At 38.6% G+C, this 23,629-nt stretch overlaps 2 protein-coding genes across 2 annotated transcripts in view; both read right to left on the bottom strand.

Annotated features, from left to right (window-relative positions):
* The window catches only part of LOC136267016 (receptor-type tyrosine-protein phosphatase S-like), a 151,370-nt gene that overhangs the window by 96,525 nt on the left and 31,216 nt on the right, over nt 1-23,629 (bottom strand). The window contains exon 4 of the mRNA XM_066062066.1: nt 23,358-23,627. Within this exon, the coding sequence (XP_065918138.1) occupies nt 23,358-23,627 (270 nt within the window). The remainder of the gene's footprint in view (nt 1-23,357; nt 23,628-23,629) is intronic.
* Nucleotides 2,278-7,069, bottom strand: LOC136267053 (uncharacterized). Its single transcript, XM_066062117.1, has 2 exons — nt 5,439-7,069; nt 2,278-5,105 (listed from the first exon to the last, which is right to left on the bottom strand). Exons 1-2 carry the CDS (start codon nt 6,206-6,208, stop codon nt 4,925-4,927), a joined length of 951 nt encoding a protein of 316 aa, XP_065918189.1. The 5' UTR covers nt 6,209-7,069; the 3' UTR covers nt 2,278-4,924.

Below are 23,629 nucleotides of genomic sequence, written 5' to 3'. Positions count from 1 at the left end.
CCAAACTAGCTAATGTTGATCTACAACTGGCACTGCTTAACTATCAAAATATTCCAACTAAGCCAACTGACCTCTTTCCAGCAAAGACTATTTGGCCATCAAACACGCACACAGTTGCCGCCTACAACTGCATTACTGACACCTGAGACACCCCAGCAAATTCCCAGCCAAGCTGTCATGTGGGCAATAGAGACAAGCCCAGTACAACCAGTAGCGTAACTAGACTTGCACCGACACCAGGGCCTAGTGCAATATGTTGAAGTTGCATTCACAAGTAACGCTATTAAAGTAGTTGCATCATCGAAATGATAATTATTTCTAGAGGCGCTTATGCCGCTAACCTGTCAGTTTGAAGCGATTTCACAATAATGAAAGGTAACATAGTTGTTTCGCTTCCAAAAATGTGTGCTGTTGTCAAGCTCTAGATCAATTATTTGGTGAAGTTGTCTTTTTCTACTGCTCTATTGTTAATTCCGTGGGTGTGACTTGATTGCTGACACCCGGGCCCAGGACCGGGTAGGACCACCAACCACCAAATTCACCTGAATTGTCGTAATAAAATTTTTTTGGCCATTAACCTACCATCACAGCCATTTCTTGGCCGCCACCTTGGATTTCACATCTTTTTTCACAATAGCCTTTTTGGGGGCCGCACTCTTTTTTTACAGCTTGGCTGTTTTGGATTAGAATTCACTTCTTTTTGTATTTGCATACACCAAAGCTGGCCTGTGGCCGGCTTTAGAGCTTTTTAACTTAATTTTTTTTTCTTTGCCACAGGAAGAAGAAAAAGATGAAGTATCATTAATTATAAATACTTTAATTCTGATTTTATCAGTAAATGTACAAACTATATATATAATACATATATTTATTACAGATCAATTAAACCCTACAAGATAACTTTTTTTTAGGCTGACCTATCTACTGGGTGACTTGAAATGCAGCTGAACTCTCTACAGGATTCTCTCTATAGGGTGACTTGACTTTAGCTGAACTCTCTGCAGGGTTACCTGCTTGTACAGTGTAGTTGAACTCTCTACAAGCTAGGTGATCTTTCTAGCTGATATCTATACAGGGTGATCTATTTGTAGCTGAACTTTCACAGGGTGATCTGTTTGCAGCTGAACTCTCTACATGATGGTTTCTTTGTAGCTGAACTCTCTACAAGGTAACTTCTTCTAGCTGATCTCTCTACAGGGTGACTTGTTTCTAGCTGGTCTCTGAATGACTTGTTTCTAGGTGGTCTCTCTACAGGGTAACTTGCTTCTAGCTGAACTCTGGATGAATTGTTTCTAGCTGAACTCTCTATAAGGTATCTTGTTTGTAGCTGAACACTCTACAGGATGGTTTCTTTGTAGCTGATCTCTCTACAAGGTGACTTCTTCTAGCTAATCTCTCTACAGGGTGAATTGTTTGTAGCTGAATTCTCTACAGGGTGATCTGTACGTAGCTGAACTCTCTACATGATGGCTTCTTTGGATCTGAACTCTCTACAAGGTAACTTCTTCTAGCTGATCTCTCTAGAGAGTGACTTGTTTGTAGCTGCACTATCTGCAGGATGATTTGTTTGCAGCTGAACTTCTACAAGATAACTTCTTCCAGCTGAACTCTCTAAAGGGTGATCTGTTCGTAGCTGAACTTTCTATAGAGTGATTTGTTTGCAGCTGAACTCTCTACATGATGGTTATTTGTAGCTGAACTCTCTACAAGGTAAATTCTTCTAGCTGATCTCTCTACAGGGTGATTTTTATTGCTGAACTTTCTACACAGTGATCTTTCAGTAGCTGAATTCTCTACAGGATGATTTGTTTGCAGTTGAACTCTCTACAAGTAGCTGAACTCTCTACAAGGTAACTTCTAGCTGATTTTTCTACAGGGTGACTTGTTTCTAGCTGATCTCTCTACAGGGTGATTTGTTTGCAGCAGAACTCTCTACATGGTGGTTTCTTTGTAACAGAACTCTCTACTAAGTAACTTCTTCTAGCTGATTTCGCTACAGGATGACTTGATTTAGCTGAACTCTCTAAAGGGTGATTTGTTCTTAGCTGAACTCTCTACATGGTGGTTTCTTTGTAGCTGAACTCTCTACGAGGTGACTTCTTCTAGCTGATCTCTCTACAGGGTGATTTATTTGTAGCTGAACTATTTGCAGGGTGATTTGTTTGCACCTGAACTCTCAACAAGGTGATGTTGTCTAACTGATCTCTCTACTGGATGACTTGTTTCTAGCTGATCTCTCTACAGGGTGACTTGTTCCTAGTTGAACTCTCTACAGTGCGATCTGTTAAGTTTGTAGCTGAGCTCTCCCTTGTTTCTAGCTGATCTCTCTATAGACTAAGGTTATAACTTGCTTGAATAGCTGAACTCTTTACAGGGTGGTTTTTTGATTGATTGCTGAGCTCTCCATGCGGTGACTTGTTTGTACTACAGAGTGATTTGTTTTTAGTTTAACTCTCTACTGAGTGACTTACTTGTAGCTGAACATTGTATAAAGTAACTTGTTTGCAGCAGATTTTTAGGGTAGCTAACTTGTTTATATAGATAAACTCTCTACTGGGTAGTTTTTTTGTAGCTGAACTCTCTACACAGTGATTTCTTTGTAGCTGAATTCTCTAGAGTGTCTTGTTGTAGATGAACTCTCTACAGAGTGACTTGTTTATAGCTGAACTCTCTTCAGTGTGACTTATAATGTTCTGAATCTCCACAGCGACATATTTGTAGCTGAACTCTCTACAGGGTGACTTGCTTGTAGCTGAATTGTCTATAGGATTAACTGTTTGTAGCTGAACACCCAATAGAATAACTTGCAATGCAATACAATTCTATAATGGAGTAAGTTATAAACGTAGCTGAATGCTCTATTAGGGTGACTGTTCTATTAGAGTATCTCGATCTCGCATTTGCTACACATGGTTGGCTTTCGAATCATAACTCAGTGGTTTGTAATCCGATTCTTCTGTACTACTGCAAGAACTTTCTATGATAAGTATTCCGGCTACATACTGATTTTCAGCTCATTGCTCTAAGTGGTTTGCCTGGTAGGTGTAAAAATTAATAGTTTTATTATTCATAAAAATCGATTGCATAATTGTGACCCAGGTTGGGTTTTGTGTCATATCTCCATGGTCTTTAAATCGATTCTTTTCAAATTACAAAAAGGCACTCCTATGATAGTTACTCCATCTACATAGTAATTTTCAGCTTATTCCTTCAAGGGGTTTACCCTGTGAGCGTGACAGACCTTTAACCTTATTTTATGCAATAATTGCTCATAACTCCATGAATGTTCATCGGATTCCTACCAAAGTCAGTACTAAGATTTGCCTTGATAAGCCCTATATGTGTACCAAATTGCAGCTTGATTGGAGTACGCATTCATGTTTTATAGTGGATTTTGCAAAGTGTGAAAAAAGAAGTAGAAAAAAAAAACAAAGAAAAAAACCCAAATGTTTGCCGTTTGTATCTCAGGAATGGCTGGAGTGATTTTCTTCAAATTTGGAAAGTGGACTCCCTCACCTAGCCAGCACTTCTGTAGCAAATTTGGTCTCAATCAGATAAGGGATCACTGAGCTACAAAGGTATGAAAATCACGTTTTCTTTCTTCCTGTATTATACTCATGGTGTGGCGCACCGGCTTCTTGGGCTGCACGACACACTACCAGAGCTCAATATAACTAATTTTGGTTGATCTGTCATTTTGTCAGACCAAGACAAAAGTGGTAGGTCATCTACATCAGTTGATCGGTCATGCTGCTTTTGATGCAGGGACAGATGTAGGATTTTGCCAAGGGGGCACATGCACTGGTAGAAGTCATCACACAGTGTGAAAGCACTCCATGAAACACATATATAGCTTAAGCCTTCTAGGAGGTCTGGGGGGATACTCCCAGGAAAAAGTTTGCAGAATTAACTAACCAGATATGTGGTTTGTTGAGTTTTACTGCATATTTTCTAAGACAAATATATTACCGCAATAGCAGAGATTGATAAGTGTTACTGTGTAGCTGAAGTGTTATTACAATATAATATGTATATGTGGTGGAACTTTTCAAGTGTGACAAATTATGGAAAAGGATAGGGCACTGTTCCCTCCTGGATTCACCATATAGGCAAGTATAATGTATGTATTTGTCATTACAGGTCTGTTCACTGAATCCCCTTCACTGACATCTAACGGAAGAAATTTGAATGAACCTATGCAAATCATGTACTCAGTTACTGTACAGTATTATTATTAACATCATGTATGTTGACATTCATGTTTTTATTCTAAATAATTATATGTATAAAAGACTAGAATTAAATAAAACAAGGCTTACAGCGGTACGTATAGCATAATACCAAGCTAAAAATCAGAATCAGAAATGTCACTGTCTTCTGAACTTAGAAACCATTGATCCCACTTGTCAAGTGTAAACTTTGGCTCGTCATCATCACTGTCATTGTCTTCTTCATCTTGATCACCTGACACATCTTTGGAGCTTGATGGACCATCTTTTTTCTCACGTACTCTATAAGGTTTCCTTGCATCTTGGTGTGGCCTTCTGCTAGTAGGACAGTCCTCTAGCCACCAATCAATTGCATGATCGGCACAAAAGTTCTCCAAACTAGGACCCTCAACATATATTTCAATTAAATCATCCAACGTAGAAATGTTCAGTGCATTTCTTTTGACATTTTTAAGATGCTTTAGTGAAGAGAAAATCTGTTCTACTCTGGCATTTGAAAACGGCAAGCTGAATGTCAACTGGCAAAGTCGAAGAACATTAGGCCACTCTGAAGAGTTTGGACAGATGAACAAATTGTACCATACTTTTCTGTAATCAGTGGATCCAATTGAGAGGTAAGCCCTAGCATAAATGACAACATCTTCCATTTCATCTTGAAGTGATGGTATGTTAACACCGGCAGTTTCTAGTGGGTCTCAAAAGTGAGACGACAGCAACTCAAGAGCACCTTTCACCTCTTCTAAAGATACATCCGGATCCCCCACCTTACTTCGATGGTCAGCAGGTTCCCTTTCAACCCAGCTCTGACTTTCAAGAAAGACTATGAGAGCTCTTAACAGGTGTAAATCAGACCATTCTAGTCTTTGTTGAATAGTTCTGTTCAAGCGCTCAAGATCCCCTAAAGCTTGCCTCTTGCAGCTTTCCAACATTGTATCTGTGTAATTTTTGATTTCTGCTCCTTGATAGCAATAAACACTACCTTCGGAATCGATCCTTTCCATCACCAGCTTGACAGTTGGCCATAGTGATGGATCTTGCCTTCTGAGAGATTTTAGGGAATCTACTACCTTTAGAATTAGCTTTAAACCATATACAATGTCGCAATCAGTTTTTTGCAAACACAGGCTTAAAATGGATGGGCCTTTCAGAATTTCAACATAGACAGCACAACCTAGCAGCATTTTTGACTGGGATCACTTCTGCACATACCCCTTCAAGCAAGCTCGATCGTCAGATTTGAGAGTTTTGTCTTCACACAATGTAGTTAGGTGCGCAATGTAAGCTCCATATTGATCAACAACTTTTTGTAGAGCTCTTCTTTTATGTGTTATCCAGCGTGAACCCTGTGACCGAACAGGAATGAACCCTCCATCATTAAAACTGTATACTTCTTTAAGATCCTCAACAATCCCCTTCAGTTCTCGCACCTTTTTGGAGGACTTTTCATACAAGTAATATAATCTTAAGAGCATTTCATCAATATTCTTGAACAATTGACTATTCAAGCCATCTTTGGAAGAAAGCTCTAAGCGGTGAGCATAGCACCAACTCCAAAATATCCACGGTACACTCTCGAGTAATCTTGCTCTGAGACTATTGTGTTGTGAGATATTGACCGATGCACCATCAGTGCTACCTCCAACTAATATGGGCTTGACTTTCAAAATACTGGAGGGATCACAAATATCTTGTATACCCATAGTATGTTGTAGCACTTCTCCAAGGCATTGTAGTAGGCCATCAGTAGCAGTTCCGCTGGGGTTAGCAACTGACAGGTACCTTGTGCAGGATTTTATTTCTTTAAAAAAATCATCTTTCTTGAAATACATCATCAACACGGCTTTATCTTCCATCTTACTCACATCTGTGGTCCCATCCATTAGGAAACTGAAGAAGCAAACACTTTGTTCCAACAAATTTCTTGTGTGTTCTCCGTTGACTCTCGGCAATATAATGTGTAAAGCATTTCGCAGCAACATCGTTGCTGTATGATAGGCCTAGGTCTACCTCATGACGAGCTTCTAACTCGTAAAGTGGTGTGCATTTCGTAAACGGTATCCCTTCCCGAGCCATAACGAAACTAATGTCGAACTTTCGGCGTAATCTTTGACGAGCTCCAGCGTCCAACTTCATCAAACTGCCGACTATAGGAGCTACGGCTGCCAAAGGTTGCTGGCATTTCTTAGCTTGATCGAACTTAAGACATTCCATGGCTGCTTTGTGTTGAGAACTGGTGGCGTGATCGATAACATTACTAGTCCTGTGGTTTCCGGATCCATCGATCCATACTTTCGAGAAATTCTTCTGGCTGCAAATCTTTCTTTCGTAGCTTCGACAAACTTTGCACCACAACGATACGACACATGCGTTACCTCTTTCCATGTCACAGCACAACCAAGTAAGTGTCCTGTGCTCGGTGTTGTACTGTACTTGCCATTTCTCGAATGTTTTATACCCTATCTGAAGTTTAACAACTTTACTACCACTAGAATCACCACTAGAACTACGCTTCCTATGATTGGACATTTTTTGTCTGACGACACTAATTACTACTGGTCGTGTGATCCTGTTGTCAGAATTTTGACCGTTGACCGACCGTTATATTGAGCTCTGCACTACTGTGTGTCTTGATTATTATTAATGTATTTCTTGTAATTGAGTTGTTGTATGACACGTGATAGTACTAGTGATTTATTGAAGATTCAATCTTATCAAAACACCAGCTATATCAAGTATTATCTGAAAAGAGAAGTATCCATTGCACTTCATTGTCAGCTATGTTCAACCCATTACACAGCATTTCGAATCAAGAATTGTTCGAAAAACACTTTTGCAATCCACATATACCGAAAAAAGAAATGGTGCTGTGCATCCAGTTATATCAATTATCATCTGAAAAGTGAAGTACCCATTACGCTTTGTTGTTGGCTATGTTCAACCTGTTATATAGCAGTACGAATCAAGAACTGTTCGAAAAGCACCTCTGCAATCAGAGTAGCCACTATGAAATATACAGATGATTTCTGTTTCGAAGGGAAGCCATCACGTGCTACCGCCAAATCGACACTTTCACTGTCAGCAAAGATGAATGGGACACAAAGGAGGACACTGGTAAGTCCAAGAAGAATGTATTGTACATACTGCGGTATGCTAAAAGGTACCTCTCTGGCTGAAGCAATGTCGAACAGTGAAAAAATCAAGCCTGTAGCCTTAGCCATTATCGAGTTACACTTATAATACAGCCAGTGGCTGCACTTGTATTGGTTTGGGTAATTGATCGCCCTGTACATGCTATCAGCCTGGTAAGTGTTGCATGTTAACAAGATACACTGGTAGTGTGTTGTGCGTCCCAAGAAGCCGGCACGCAACACCTGTGAGTATATTGACAGGAAGAACGAAAATGCAATTTTCACACCTCCATAGCTCTGTGCTGCCTAGATGAAATAAGATGATTTTTGCTGTGGACACGCCCTCCAACTTTAGTACTCCATATTCCAAATTTGAGTGAAATCGCTTCAAGCATTCCCAAGGTATGCGACTTCAAAAATTGGCTTAGTTTCTTCGTTTTTTCTTCTTATTTTTCTTCCTCTTTTCGCACACTTACAAAAACTGCTATAAAACACGAACGCAATATCCGATTGCCTTGAAATTTGGCACACAGAAGGGGAGTATAAAGGTGCATCACTGTACCAACGTTGGCTGGAATACGATAAACAGGTAAAGAGGTATTAGCGATTATTCACAACAAAAAAACACCAATATGTTGTTACGCCTACAGGGTAAACTGCTTACAGGAAGCTGAAAATTTGTGGGTGAATAGGTTAACTATTGAACTTCACACCTTTTCTGGTTTGAAAGAAATTGAGCTAAAAACCAGGAAGATACAACGAAAAAACCAACAGTGTGTAACAATTATGCAATTGAGATTAGGTAATAAAAAACGACTACTTTCCACGCCTACCAGAAAAACCGCTTGGGGTAATGCTTTGAAATTTGCTATAAAGATGGAGTAATCATCTTAGAAGCTCTTCAATGATGTAGACGAATCAGACTTAAAGCCATGGAGTTATAACACGAAATCAAACTTGGTGTAGCAAGTGCAAGTCGAGATACTCTAATAGAGCAGTCACCCTGAAAAGAATTCAAAAGATCAGCTAGAAACTAGTAACATGTATAGAGATCAGCTACAAACAAATCACCCTGTAGAGAGTTCAGCTACAAACAATTCACCCTGTAGAGAGATCAGCTAGAAGAAGTTACCTAGTAGGAAGTTCAACTACGTAGTTCAGCTAGAAGAAGTCACCTTGTAGAGAGTTCATCTACAAAGAAATTATCATGTAGAGAGTTCAGCTGCAAACAAATCACCTGTAGAGAGTTCAGTTCTACTTGTAAATTTCAAATTTTTTTAATACTTGTTTATTTGCTTTTTATGGAACATGATTATAACTTAAGCCTAATGGTCATATAACTTCATGTTTGTAATGCACATCATAGCTGCAATGTGTGAAAATGTATCAAGACACACGGTAGTGTGTCGTGCGGCCCAAGAAGCCGGCGCGTAACACCCGTGAGTATATTGACAGGAAGAAAGAAAACGCAATTTTCGCACCTCCGTAGCTCTGTGCATCCTTGATGAAACAAGACGATTTTTGCTGTGGACATTCCCTCCAACTGCAGCACTCCACATTCCAAATTTGAGCGAAATCGCTTCGCGTGTTCCCGAGATATGCGACTTCAAAAATTGGCTCAGTTTCTTCGTTTTTTTTTTCTTCTTATTTTTCTTTTTCTTGTCGCACACTTACAAAAACTGCTATAAAACGCGAACGCCATATCCGATTGCCTTGAAATTTGGCACACAGAAGGGGGGTATAAAGGCGCATCTCGGTACCAACTTTGGCTGGAATACGATAAACAGGCAAAGAGTTATGAGCGATTATTCACGGAAAATAACACTAATATGTTGTCACGCCTACAGGGTAAACCACGTATGGGAAGAAGCTGACAATCGGTGGGTGAATAGGTTAACTATTGAACCTCAAACCTTTTGTGGTTTGAAAGAAATCGAGCTAAAAAACAGGAAGATACAACGAAAAAACCTACAGTGTGTAACAATTACGCAATCGAGATTGGCTAATAAAAAAACGACTACTTGCCACGCCTACCAGATAAACCGCTTGGGGTAATGCTTTGAAAATCGTTGTACAGATGGAGTAATCATCTTAGAAAGGCTCATCAATGGTGTAGAAGAATCAGACTTAAAGCCACGGAGTTATAACACGAAATCCAACTTGGTGCAGCAAGTGCGAGATCGAGATACTCTAATAGAGCAGTCATCCTAATAGAGCAGTCACCCTGAAGAGAATTCAAGAGATCAGCTAGAAACAAGAAACCTGTATAGAGATCAGCTACACACAAGTCACCCTGTAGAGAGATCAGCTAGAAGAAGTTACCTTGTAGGGAGTTCATGCAACTATGGAAAGAGATAGTTCAGCTAGAAAAAATCACCTTGTAGAATTCAGCTACAAAGAAACCATCATGTAGAGAGTTCAGCTACAAACAAATCGCCCTGTGGAGAGATCAATAGAAGAAGTTACCTCGCAGAGAGTTCAGCTACAAAGAAACCATCATGTAGAGAGTTCAGCTACAAACAAATCTCCCTGTAGAGAGATTAGCTAGAAGAAGTTACCTTGTAGAGAGTTCAGCTACAAAGAAACCATCATGTAGAGAGTTCAGCTACAAACAAATCTCCCTGTAGAGAGATCAGCTAGAAGAAGTTACCTTGTAGAGAGTTCAGCTTCAAACAAATCACCCTGTAGAAAGATCAGCTAGAAGAGGTCACCTTGTAGAGAGTTCAGTTACAAAGAAACCATCATGTAGAGAGCTCAGCTACAAATTAGTGACTTTGTAGAGACATCAGCTAGAAGAAGTTACCTTGTAGAGAGTTCAGCTACAAAGAAACCATTCTTTAAAGAGCTCAGCTGCAAACAAATCACCTGTACAGAATTCAGCTACAAATAAATCACCCTGTAGAAAGATCAGCTAGAAAAAGTTACCTTGTAGAGAGTTCAGTTACAAAGAAACCACCATGTAGAGAATTCAGCTACAAACTAGTAACCCTGTAAAGACATCAGCTAGAAGAAGTTACCTTGAGAGAGTTCAGCTACAAAGAAACCATTATTTAAAGAGCTCAGCTGCAAACAAATCACCTGTACAGAATTCAGCTACAAATAAATCACCCTGTAGAAAGATGAGCTAGAAAAAGTTACCTTGTAGAGAGTTCAGTTACAAAGAAACCACCATAGAATTCAGCTACAAACTAGTGACCCTGTAAAGACATCAGCTAGAAGAAGTTACCTTGAGAGAGTTCAGCTACAAAGAAACCATTATTTAAAGAGCTCAGCTGCAAACAAATCACCTATACAGAATTCAACTACAAAAAAATCACCATGTAGAGAGATCAGCTAGAAGAAGTTTACTTGTAGAGAGTTCAGCTACAAAGAAACCATCATTTAGAGAGTTCAGCTTCAAACAAATCACCTGTAGAGAGTTCAGCTACAAACAAATCTCCCTGTAGAGAGATCAGCTAGAAGAAGTTACCTTGTACTATGGAGCATGCATCATCTACTGCATAGTAATTAAGAACACATGCAGAGGGATCTATAAAATTGTTACTGCTGAAGCACACAGGTGCATACAGGTGAGGGCACTGAAAGGTTCTAGTTTGAGTGCGTTCTGAGCAAGAGGGTCGCCCAAAACAGATGGGTTCACAAACGCAGATTGTAAGTTGTGCGCTGTGTCCATGGAGTGTGGGGCTGTGTAACCGAAGTTACACCTTTGTCAAATGTCTGATAAGAACAGCTGTACAAAAGCCTTGTCACGGTGATTGCATAGTTCACACTCAAGAGTGAGTGGTACTGTGGTAGTGGGGTGCATGCATCCCACTTACACATGCTGGGTAGGGGAATCCCCACGAATAAGGTGGGGCAAGTCTGGGTGAGCACCTTTGCATTGTTACAAATGTTGAGGTATTGACAATTGGCGTGTTGGCAAGTTATTAGGTTGGTCAAAACACAGCAGATTTGCGCGAGTGATTGTGGTAGGAAGGTAGGATGGACTGCTAGGGGGCGGGTTGGAAGTCTAAAGTAGCGTTGCACTGATAATTGGGTTGAATTATTGGTAAAAGCCGATATTAGCTAATTTTACAAGTAGCAGTATCAGTTACAAAGTGGAGATATTTCGTTGATTAACTAAAACCCACAATCAATCATTGATGACGGTAATGAACAGGTGAAAGTAAAGCTGTGAAATGCAGCATACAACACTTAACTGTTTATAACTATGTAGGCTTTCTTTTTGTAAGTACGGCTGCCAGGCTATAGTAGGCTGTGTATATTTATTGGCACCCCACGTAATGAGTCAATCACTTTTCACAAATGGTCTAGAATCCCACCAGAAACACTGTTTGATAAGCTGGCTTAGCTATTTTATAACCACTTGGCTTCTTTTCCATGAAGGGGTTAGTGGCAATACTTCAACAACATTGTAAAATCGTATGCACACTCAATTAACCACATTGATTACATTTGCAATTTAATTTAGGTGATTTCCTGCTCCCCCTTCCTTCTTCTGAAGGACTGAATATCAGCATAACATTTACAAGAATAGGCGGTGTGATAACACGATTATGGAAGCCCTATTGATATGGAAGCCCTACTGATGAGCAATGGCCACGATAAAGAAGGATCAAAGGTAAATCAGTAAGCAATAGCGCATACATTGTAGGATATTTAAAATACTAAAAGTTTCATCTCCATGAAATTCGAAGCATTTCTGTCAAAGAAGTAAGGCTGTAGCTGTAGCCAATTTTCCGCTACGCTTGACTGAACGCATCAGGCAGGCAGGCAGTAGAAAATTTGTGAAAATAAATTATTTTTTAAAATTTCGTAGCACCTAATCGAAAATGTTTCTGGTCGTTCTGAAGGCATGTTTGGGCTTGGTTATACCTGACCAATACTGTCAAGTGGCCATGAAGGGTTTGCAAAGATGATTTTGGCTTGATTTATTTTTGTAGACCACGCCCACATCTTCGTCATCCGATAGTACTGTATGATATGTATTATGTATACAATTTGTACATTTATTGATAAAATCAGAAATATTTAAAGTATTTAACATCTGCTTCATCTTTTCTTCTTCCTGTGGTAAAGAAAAAAAGATAGGTTAAAAAAGCCCCAAAGCTGGCCACAGGCCGGCTTTGGGGTACACAAATACAAAAAGAAGTGAAATCTAATCCAAAACAGCCAAGCTGTAAAAAAAGAGTGTGGCCCTCAAAAAGGCTATGGTGAAAAAAGATGTGAAATCCAAGGTGGCGGCCAATAAATGGCTGTGATGGTAGGTTAATGGTAAAAATTTTAATAACGACAATTCAGGTGAATTTTGGTGCCGCTTGGTCTTGGCACAAAATTCACCTGAATTGTCGTTATTAAATTTTTTACCATTAACCTACCATCACAGCCATGTCTTGGCTGCCACCTTGGATTTCACGGATTTCACATCTTTTTTCACCACAGCCTTTTTGAGGGCAGCACTCTTTTTTTAAAGCTTGGCTGTTTTGGATTAGATAGTTGTAACACAGGCATACATATCAGGCAAAGCCCAAATGCCTGTGTTACAGCTAGTATGTAACACTTATCAGGCTGATAGCCTATAAAGGGCGATCAATCACCCTAGCCAATACGAGTGCAGCCACTGGATATATTATATATGCATACCTAAATTTTTTGAGTATGGGTCAGCAACTAGTACATTCTGGTTATGTTCGGTTACGATAAACGGACATATCTTAAAGATATCACGGAGAATTTCGGTTACGCAAGTTTGATGTTTTAATCAGTGCTATTGAATTGTTTATGGAATAATGAAGGAGTTTACTAAAGGCCTAGATAGGTAAGCTTGCTTGTAGAGTGGTTACTTCATGCAGAGTGGTAGCTTTGTGATGAAGGAGTGTCCATAATCGAAACGTGTGGAAACAATTGGTGAATAAGCTTTAGCACTAGTTCTCTTAGTCCAACGTTTATCAACTCATTGGATGGCGAGGATACCAAAATGTTCTCCGTCTGAGTGGTCTTCATGGTGAAATCCAAGTCGTGCATCCAAATCACGTGAGTATTAGTTGATCCCCACAATCAATTTCAGCATCAACATCTATATAATCACTGCCCAGTTGTAGCCCTGCTACATTTCGTATGTAGTCTGGCTAGCTGGGCTGCATCCGAAATGTAGACAGGGTGGTTTCTTTGATCTGAGGTGTGAAAATATTACATATTAGCTGTAACACGGGCATTCGGGCTTTGCCCGATGTGTATGCCCTCTGCCCTCGGGCATACATATCAGGCAAAGCCCTCATGTCTATGTTACAACTATTACACATAAAGGGTTTGTGTGTTTCCTTGTCAAAGAAGTTATTTACATGGCTGATCTTGGCCTCACTGTTTAGCATTTTGAAAAACCCTTGATATCATTTTAATCCTAGTTACATCACATGTAGAATGACATAAATTGTGTAGCTATAGGATGAATGTTTCAAACGTTACAGCACTTTGTGCAAGGTATGCGTGTTTGGGCCAGTTTTCTGGCCTATGCAGGTTTAAGGGTTAATACTCAGAATCGTTGTTTCGTTTTTTGGATAAGATCTTAGCAGTGCTAGTTACTTGAAATTGTTGATCACTTGGTCTTGTCACCAATCTGTGACCATATATGAGGTGAGCTGGAGTTAAGGCAAAGGACACTCTTTCTAGATCATCATACATGTAAGTGAGAGGCCTGTTGTTGAGAGTGGCTTCAACTTCCACAAGTACAGTATTCACTCATTTCATCGATGATCATTCAATTGTTTTTCTCAAACAACATTTCACACACCTCTCCCCTCCCCATCAAGGGGTTTTCTCTGCAATAAATTTCCATTCAATCTTATATTGCATGTTTGCAGACTTGATCTGATCACACAATCTTCCTGACCTCCTTGAGTAATGCTTGAAAGTTTTCGCATTGTCTGCCACAATAACAGCTGGAACTCTTCTACACACACAGAATTTCTAGAAAGATTACAGAAAAGCTATAACAGATAACTCTTTAGCAAGTTCCAGGTACACTGCCCGCTGGTGGTTGCAAAAGTATATAAACACGCTTGACCTCTTTGACTGCAGTGCTTGCATCACTATCTCTTACATACAAAGAGCAAGCAAAATCAATGCCCGTATTAATAAATGGCAGTCCATAACTCACTTTTTCTTTTGCATGGGCAGATATGCCTTTCATGCCTTTAACAAACAATACATCTATGGACAATGTTTTTAACTATTTCACAAGCACGTATAATCAGTACAATTCTCAAACAGCAGCAAGTGTTTTTTGAACACAATCAGATGCAAGGAATAGTGCTTCTCCTTCACTAAAAGTCCAGTGTAATGGTGTGTAGTGGGCAACAAGACTGGATTCTTCCAAGATAAGGGCAGATATCTGCATTATCTGAATGTCCATTACAACAAATCAACTGGTCCTTATTAATGAACAGTTTCAGTTGGCCATTGTAGATCACCTTCTTACCAGACAATAATGTTCTGTACTCACTTGTAAAAGACTTCTTCTGAATATCTTTTATCCACATTTGCTCTGCCTCCTTAAGATCATTTGCCTCTAGCTTCATCTGTACATTCCTCTCTTTACCCTTCCAACATATTGATAAACTTGAGAACCCATGCAGTCACTAACTCTGGATATAACATGTTATGTCAATAATGTTAGAAACATTAGAGGTTGGTTATTCTTTCAAAACTGAAACTAGGGGATTTCATATCACTTCTTTATCAGCTAAATTTGTCTGATAACAAATTGGCATATCTGGCCAAAACTTCGGATATTTTCTGGAACTTTCCACCACTGCTTCATCTGGTAAGTAATAACACCTGAGAAGTTTGACAATTAGCAACAATTCAAGTCCTCTACAGAATTGATTCCATTACTTCAACCATTGTCCTTCTAGCACCTCATTCAATTCATTCTTGCCAATACACAGTTTTTGAAACAACACTTTAGTGCCAATAATGAATGTACTGAGGAGTCATAAGGGATCAAACAGCTTGACTGACACTCTCAAATGGATTGTTATGTGAGGGGTAAAGATTTTGCAAAGGCTATAATAGTGAAATTCACCAGGATTTCATCATCTGATAGGATTACTTCTGTACTTTTTTAAAATCAAATATCTGAGGAATTCGGTTTGGTCTCTTCTCCAAATATTCATTCAAGGAATGTACTGTCTTGGCATCCTTAGCCAAATCATACGTACATAGAATAGTTGTTCCTTTCCTTTGCCTTCTTGTGTTACACCATGGTGAGGTAAAACGTGATCCTCTCAACAACTGAGTCTTGTATCTGCTTCTTTAAAATCTCATCATAATCTTCAAATAAATAAGTATTTATTTTCAACTTTAATTACAATTGTTGCAGTCTAGTTACACATATTATACCCACCTGACAGTGGCAGTCTTGCATGGCAACTTCACTCTATATCTACAGAACTTCTTGGGATAAGTAACTGTTTCTGTAATGTCAATAGCATCTGTGTCCCAAAAACATTGTAATTCTCCAGACTAATCAGCACCATGATTAAGTGACTTCATTAAATCTGAAATAGTCACTCTCCTTTACGACACAATGAACAGGACCTGACAGGAACCAGCCAAAGTCAGGAATAAGCCAAACTTACTACTCACGGCAATTAATCTCTCACTACCTCTAACAAACTACATCCCAGCAATGGTTGAACCCAATCGACATATCAATTATATTAAAATTGTGTTTATCTGTGCTAACATCAGCCAATTCTAAAGTGAGTAATTGTGGGTACTACTCTAAATTGATTTGTCTTTGTAGGGGTGAACATACGGATGGCTGGGAAAGTTAAGGGAATTCTATCTACATCTCCATTGTGCTTCCATATATACTAGTCAACCCACATTCTTGTTTACTAAAATATTTGTGACCTAATTTTAGAAATCTATCAGTCTAAGCACAATAGTAGTTTTGTAATAAAACACATTTTAAAACAATGGGTAAAACATGCAAGCTTCAGAAAAAAAAAATTACACAAGTTTTTATTGCCTTGCTGGTTAGTGAATTGACACTCCAGTAGATAAATGCTGGGCATCATCGTGTTCCCCTATTCATAGGAAGTTCACAAATCCTTCATATACAAGTGAGTTTCTGAGTTACAGACCTTTGTTTATGTTGCAGTGACAAAAGAATTTACAGAGATTTTTCTTCAATGAATTCACTTTCCTTCCGGATCATAGAAGAATACCTTTGGTAAAAACTATACCTTGGTGAATTCACAAATTCATGGCAAATACAATTAGCAAAGATTCAACTCTGTACGCCATTGTATCAGTAAGTTATGATGGTTTATGTAAAATTATTTTCTGCATGTCTTCTGTACATATTGATTTATTCGCTCGTTTGGGTGTCTACTGCTGTATTCCCACACTGCTTATCTTATGAAGCTGAAACTTAGCCAATCCATTCCTCTGTCTCTGTAGACAACAAAGAACCAATAAAATGAATTTTGATTAATGTGTGTATATCTACGGTTTTCTAATTAGGTCACATTTATTACCAAACATGTTCAGGGTTAGTTGGTAACTTTTCAATGTTGATGACCCAATCCTTGATTTTCAATGTATTGCTGACTGTCATTATCCATGAGTAAGCAAACTAGTATCAATTTCTGTATAAGCATACGTATGAGCAGCCTGTAAAACAAGTTAACATTTAAACCCGCAACTATTTTATAAAACGCAAGCACTGAAAATGCATAATCCAGTAAACTGGATTGCATGCTTCCTTTGTAGCACTAAATTCCAGAACACAGAAACTGTTGAAACTACTTAGAAACACAAACACCATCTTACTCACCATTTAATTTCTGTTTAAGTGATTCCATACTTCGTCACGTTCATCTAACCAAGAACTTTTCGCTTCATTTTGAAAGCACAAAAAAATAATCCCTCCATCTTCCTTCTTCAGTTGATATAAAGATATCATGTGATTATGTAACTGTTGGAGGAGCACAGTGACGATACGAAGACGAAGGGACACAAAATGATTCAGCGCATCATAGTGGGTGAGTTCTTTGTTTATGTTGAAAGTTTATACACAGATAGATAGCGTACTCTTTGCCAATTATTACAATCTGTGTTTCTAAGCAAACGGACAAATGCTTCATGAGATATGCCTGTTTGTAACCACCTATGTGAATTGGCAAAAGTATTGTGCATTTTGAATCTGTTTTTTTTTAAAAATCAAATCCAGTTTTCTGGATTATGCGGGTTTAAGGGTTAATGCTGTGCTACTTGTGAAAACCAGGTACACAGTAATTACTAACCTTTGAACATACATAACTCTCTTTATAATATAACTCTCTTTATAATTTAACATATACAGCATGTTATTAATGTATTTCTTGCTTTGTATTATAACAATACATATAGTAGTAACGTCCAACAAAAGTAACACCTCTCAATTAGCACCCAATATAATGTACGTACTACTAACATGCAATCATTACCAAAAATTTCAGATCAATATTGTAATCTATAGTGTATTACAGCTATTACAATGTCATAAAAGTAGACCCATTTTACATACAAAAAAAATGGCACTGAAGACAGTGATTTTTACATTTTTATAAAACTCAATTTGTTCGCATAAACCACTAAACCTATTCTCAGCATGTTTACATGTAAGAAGTTTGACATAGTGCTTTCAATCATATATCAAACTTTCAACAGGGAAAATATATTATTATTGTTTCTGCAAATTAACCTAAATCTACAGCAATGCCTTGAGTAACCATCTAGACCAATACTTTCCATTCAGCATACAGCCCTATCTCATCACACAGTGGTCCGATGCTAATATTCATCAAATGTTCCATTCATTCAATGATACTACCAAGCAAACAAACTGGATTGCGGTAGTATACACATTGCTCAACTCAGCTATGTTACAAATACATCAAAAACAACTTCAAAAATGTGACCGGATCTGCAAGAATCCCACATGCTAGTGCAAGCCTAATTTTACAATGCAATAAGTGTGATGAATTCCACTGCTGTTGCAAAATTTCAGACAACGTAAGCCCTGGTAAGGTAGTAGCTGCTGACAATGTTTCACGTAATTGATTTATTGATTCCAGAAAGGGCTAGGGTTCTTATGAATGGAACTGCCGAAGCTGTCCTAAAATGCTTTGAACTTTGTGACTTACATCTCCAGACTTTGGCAATTGGAGCTTCGGAAGTTTAGCCTTTGCCCAGCAACCTTCACTACTAATATGCTCTTATCAGACAACAAATTCCATTCAGTGTCACTTGCAAAGGATGAAGGGAGCATATAGTGGCTTCAGGATTAATTTTTTGTGAAGAACTACAGTAGTTAAGGCGCTCTATCACTCATCGACTCTGATTCTAGCACATATCTGCTTCTATATCAAGTACCTTGATACTGTCTGATTACATGATTCCAATAATGTCATTTTCTCTATCAACTGTGTTTCGAATAAATTCTGATCAGATCAGTTAATTCTTCTTTAAAAAGAAGAGAGGCTTCAAGAATCAATTTTGTGATGACAGCTCTAGTGGGCCGCTTTCTGTGCCTTCAATCGTTCCATGGTAGTGACAGATGAAATCTCTAATATATCAAAGAAATGACAACAACTGTTCACGCTAGAGTGGGAGGGTTACATTTCTGTGTGCCCATTCTAACCCAGCACCAAAGTTTAGATGACTGTCCACCACACGTTGAGCGCACATGACCGGTACGATTCATCTGTCATGTTCCGTTGTTCTCATTAATTAACACCATGCACATGTGCAATTATGACCATTATGCTACATGACAATTACCATACTCTACAGGAACCCCCAAATATGTGACCATCTCAGGTAAAACATGACATGTTCGCACAACTTTCGATTTTTTTTCAATTGCTCAGAATTATTTGCAGTGTCTAAAGAACGGATCACCAAAGTTTCAGCCTTCTGCGGTGAGTAGTTTTAGAATTATAGCGCTAGACAGTAGGAAGAGCAAGATAATCAGTTTTTACAGCGACTATACTGAAAATAAACTAAAGGCACTTACATTCACAGCCATAACTTCTGTTTGCATTAGTCTACAACATTGAAATTTGGCTTAATTACAATGTTCACCATGGATTAGCAAATCAGCCAAGGTACAGTGCTAGCCATGTAGTCACTTATGCATATGGGTATGAAGGTGGTTTAGTTGAAGAAATGATGAAAATCTTGTTTACATTTACCGTATTGCACGTGGCATGCATACTGTTGGGGCTACAAAACAAAATAAAGAATTTTCAAACTCTCCATGAGCAGGTGAATAAGATGTTGCATAGTTTTAATCGATTTGAGACTTTCTTCCCTGAGTAATAACTCGATAAAAACTTGCATATGTTTTCTTTGAAGCATGCATAATTTTACAAAATTATAAATTTTTTTTTCTCAAAATGCATGCTTGTGCGAACAGGTCAGATTTTTGCTGAGATGGTCACATAATTATAAACAATTTCTGTTGTATTCCTAGGGTACATATGATAGCCAGTACATAAAGCAATGATGCAATCAACGTAGTTGTAGTGGGAACTGAAAGGTAATTGCTTCATCACTATGATAATTTTTATGTCTTCTATCAAGAAGGCCTCGCCATAGGTGGCAGAAGGGTGTTAGAGTTGGGGTACCCAAAATTTGTGCAGGTAGTATTGGTGTGTAAACTTCAAAGAGAAATAAAATTACATACCTGTACTATATGGATTTAATGGAAACTTTCTGGTCATTTTAAAGGAATGATTGGTAAACCATGCTAAAGTGCTATGTCAGCTATAATTTTATGAAACTGATTTCTGGTTGATATTTTGACAGGAAATTGCAATCTCGTGATCTCAACTACAATACGTACGCATTGAGCTGAATCCTCAAAAACAATTAATAACTTACGATTGCTAGATTGCACGGGCCTCCTGTATTGCTCAATATGTAGTGCTTCTCAATCTGCTAAAAATATATTAAAAGCACTTAATTTAAATGTAATACACTCCAGTTATGATGCTGTAAAGTTTTGCCATACAATTTCAATGGGGAATCCTCTTAGGTACGGCCCTTTGATGTTATGTTGACACGTGTTTTAGGTGAAGCCAGACGTCACACTCCCGCCCTCTACACCTGTGATTTATTATATGTTATGCAAGAGGCAGTAATACATTTTGCAAGAACAAAAATAAAAACAATTTAGCTTATGTTAAACAAGAGTTGCATGAGAGGAAGAGCTGGGGCCACTGTTGCATTATATTTATAAGATAAGTGACCCACTTATCTTCAGGGAAAAAACCTCTTTCAGCCATTCAGCATAGGTGTACCTGCAAGTGAGGCAAACAACATGTTTTTAACTTCACATTTACCACACAGCTGCATATTCTCTCCTATTCCCATCTTTGTCATTTTAATCCTTTTCCCATCACTTTGTGCACATGCTATACAAGACATTTAAAATCAGCACCTGGTTCTCGAAGTCACATTGCCACAAAACTCTACAAAAAGTTTCACCAAATGAAATACTGTTTGTATGAATTTGGACCCATAATACCTTTAGTGACTTCTAAACACTCCTGCACTGATCAGTATACACAATATCAGGTATGTTCACCTTCTGCATGCATAATAATGTGATAATAACAGTGCACTAGATATATTGCTCACTTAACTGAACAAGTAAACTAGATATTGCTGGAAGTGAGTCAGGATCAAAATAATGGCTGAATGGTTTCCTTTGTCTCAGTCAGTTGTTTAGGCTCCAAACGTTTATCATCAATAGAATTTTTTACCTATAAAACAATTGTGACCAGATTTTACAAAACCGATCCAAATTGCACATCAGGCAAAATAAAACTAACACCATCAGTGGATAGCTACACTATTGTACTAGTAGTTTTGACACTCAGTACCACTCAAACTACTCGAGGCTGGTTTTAACAGACGTCCTTTCTGGGTGGTGTGGAGTGTTCAAATGGCGGTTTCAGGCCTTGTGAAGGACCTGGCTTGGCAAGAATCAGTGGTTTACTGGTGGACAGCCTGATAATGTTGGCCAGACGTTTTGTTGTGGATTTTGCTACACATCTGCCACTAAGGAGCCAGCACAGCCTCGTAATCTTGTCTCTGGACTCCAATCGTGCATTTTTAGGTCTAACCCTCCACCCCTTTGTGAGCACTCGTGATACTACTTCGCTTGTCCAACTGCTCAGATTTTCTATCTTATTTGGCGGGAAACTCTACGAGCAGCTATAAGTACTGGAGGTGGCCTGAAAGGTAACAGAATGATGCATCTTTTGTGTAAATTTCATATGCGTGCTTGCTATCCTTGGAGAGCTATGCTGGCTTGAATTCTTTAAAACCACTTATCTCATAACTTTTAATGTGCGATTTGGATTGTTTTTCCACAATCCAATCACAATTATCTTTTGCATAATATGTACACAGTATGTTATTCTTGACTTAAATTAAAGTTTCACAGGGAATTTCCCATTTATGGCCTTCCCATTTACAGTACAATTCTAGATGTTTTATAGTTAAACAGCTGTTCATTTTTTAAAAATTTTGTCAGACCATTTAAGTTGTGGGTTTGTGAACAGCAAAGTTATCTTGTACACAAAAACACTAACCTCACTGATAAAATCTCCCTTCTCTATCAGTAGTGGCAGGTTAGCACCCACAGGCCAGCAGGTTGCCACATCAACATCTCTCTCATTTAACCACTCTTGAAACAATTGTGTTGCCTCCAAGAAACTGACCAACTCGCACTCACTGACCAACTTTCAAAATTATCTGCATTCATTTCTTGATGGTAATCTGCTGCAGATCCTTTCTTGGATTTAAAAACCCAATCACAACCTGAAACAACAACTGAATTTACTGGATATTTCATATCATAAAAAATTACCGGGAACCCATTCATCTTCGCCACCAGCATATAAGATAATAAGGCGCTCTCCTTTACCTGATGGCTTGCTATCCAAGTACACCACTGGTTTTCTTTCAGTTCTGTTGCGCCTCATTCTTCTCAAATATTTATGGCGTTGATGGACTATGCGGGGCTGCTCATAGTATACCCTGTATGTATGTGTAGTAAAACTAAAACACACAAAATGGTGCAATGCTAACCTCTTGTCATTAATCTTTTTATCCCATATCACTTAATACCCTCCTAAGTTATGTTCTCCCCCCGTAGAAAACACCATAATTCCGAAGAACTGTTTTTATACCTTTTTCTTGGCATAGAAAACCTGCCTTTCTTGTGGTACTACATCCTCGCTCTTACAATAGATGACTCTGAAATCCCAACGTGGCGAAATGAATACCAAACCCAGCTGCAAAGAAGATATTTAATACCAGTGGCCTTCAAGATTCTCTGCTTCACATTGACGGAAACTTTAGACTTCCTTGCTTCTTGCTCAAAGTAGTCCCATAGTTTCATGTGTAGAAACCTTGTTTGGCTGTTTAACCTCTTTCCAAGAGGGTATCGCTCCACACTCACTGACACTGCACTGGACGCCATATTTTCGACTAATTAAGTGCACGCTCATTTCACGAGCTTACAAATAAATGCGTCATTAACACGAGTGTTCAAAGTCCTTTATCTTGTATGGCTTCTTGTGCAACATTCCAGGATTCAGCTCAACGTGTACGTACTATACCACACTAAATATTGAATGCGTAAGTACAATGAATTAAAAGCAAATTAAAGCAATGACAGCTACACTGTATGACCATGATCAGGATCAACAAGCATTTAAAGCATACAGTAACTGCATGGTATGCCCTATCTATTGATTGCATAATATCAATATGGTCAAGGACGCAGCCCAAATTTGTAGCTGACTAGTAAACATGTTTTCAATTACTGGAAGTGTGACTTCCCTAATATAGGGGTGTCTACTATTATGGTAGCAAGTTGTGAACAAGAAAGTGAAGGACTTTGATGACACATCTCTATTAATGCAGTACTCACCATACACATTCACAGTAACAGTCCTTGACATTGACCGTCCAGCCTCATTTCTTACTACACACCTATATGCGTACTGTCCAACTGCCATGTTACTATTAGTAGTGTATGATGTTGTGTTATCATTACTAACAGTAGTCCAACTACTACCAGAACTTCTTCTCTCCCAGGAATACATCAGTGTACCATACCCATCAGCATCACATGTTAAAGTGATAGTATTCCCTAATGGAATGTTAGCATCAACTGGGTGTGCAGTGATTGATGGAGAACCT

The sequence above is a fragment of the Dysidea avara genome, chromosome 9 (genome assembly GCF_963678975.1).
Source record: "Dysidea avara chromosome 9, odDysAvar1.4, whole genome shotgun sequence".
In the NCBI taxonomy this organism is placed as follows: Eukaryota; Metazoa; Porifera; class Demospongiae; order Dictyoceratida; family Dysideidae; genus Dysidea; species Dysidea avara.
Note: the sequence above shows the minus strand (reverse complement) of the source record. Positions and strands in the feature narration are given on the sequence as shown.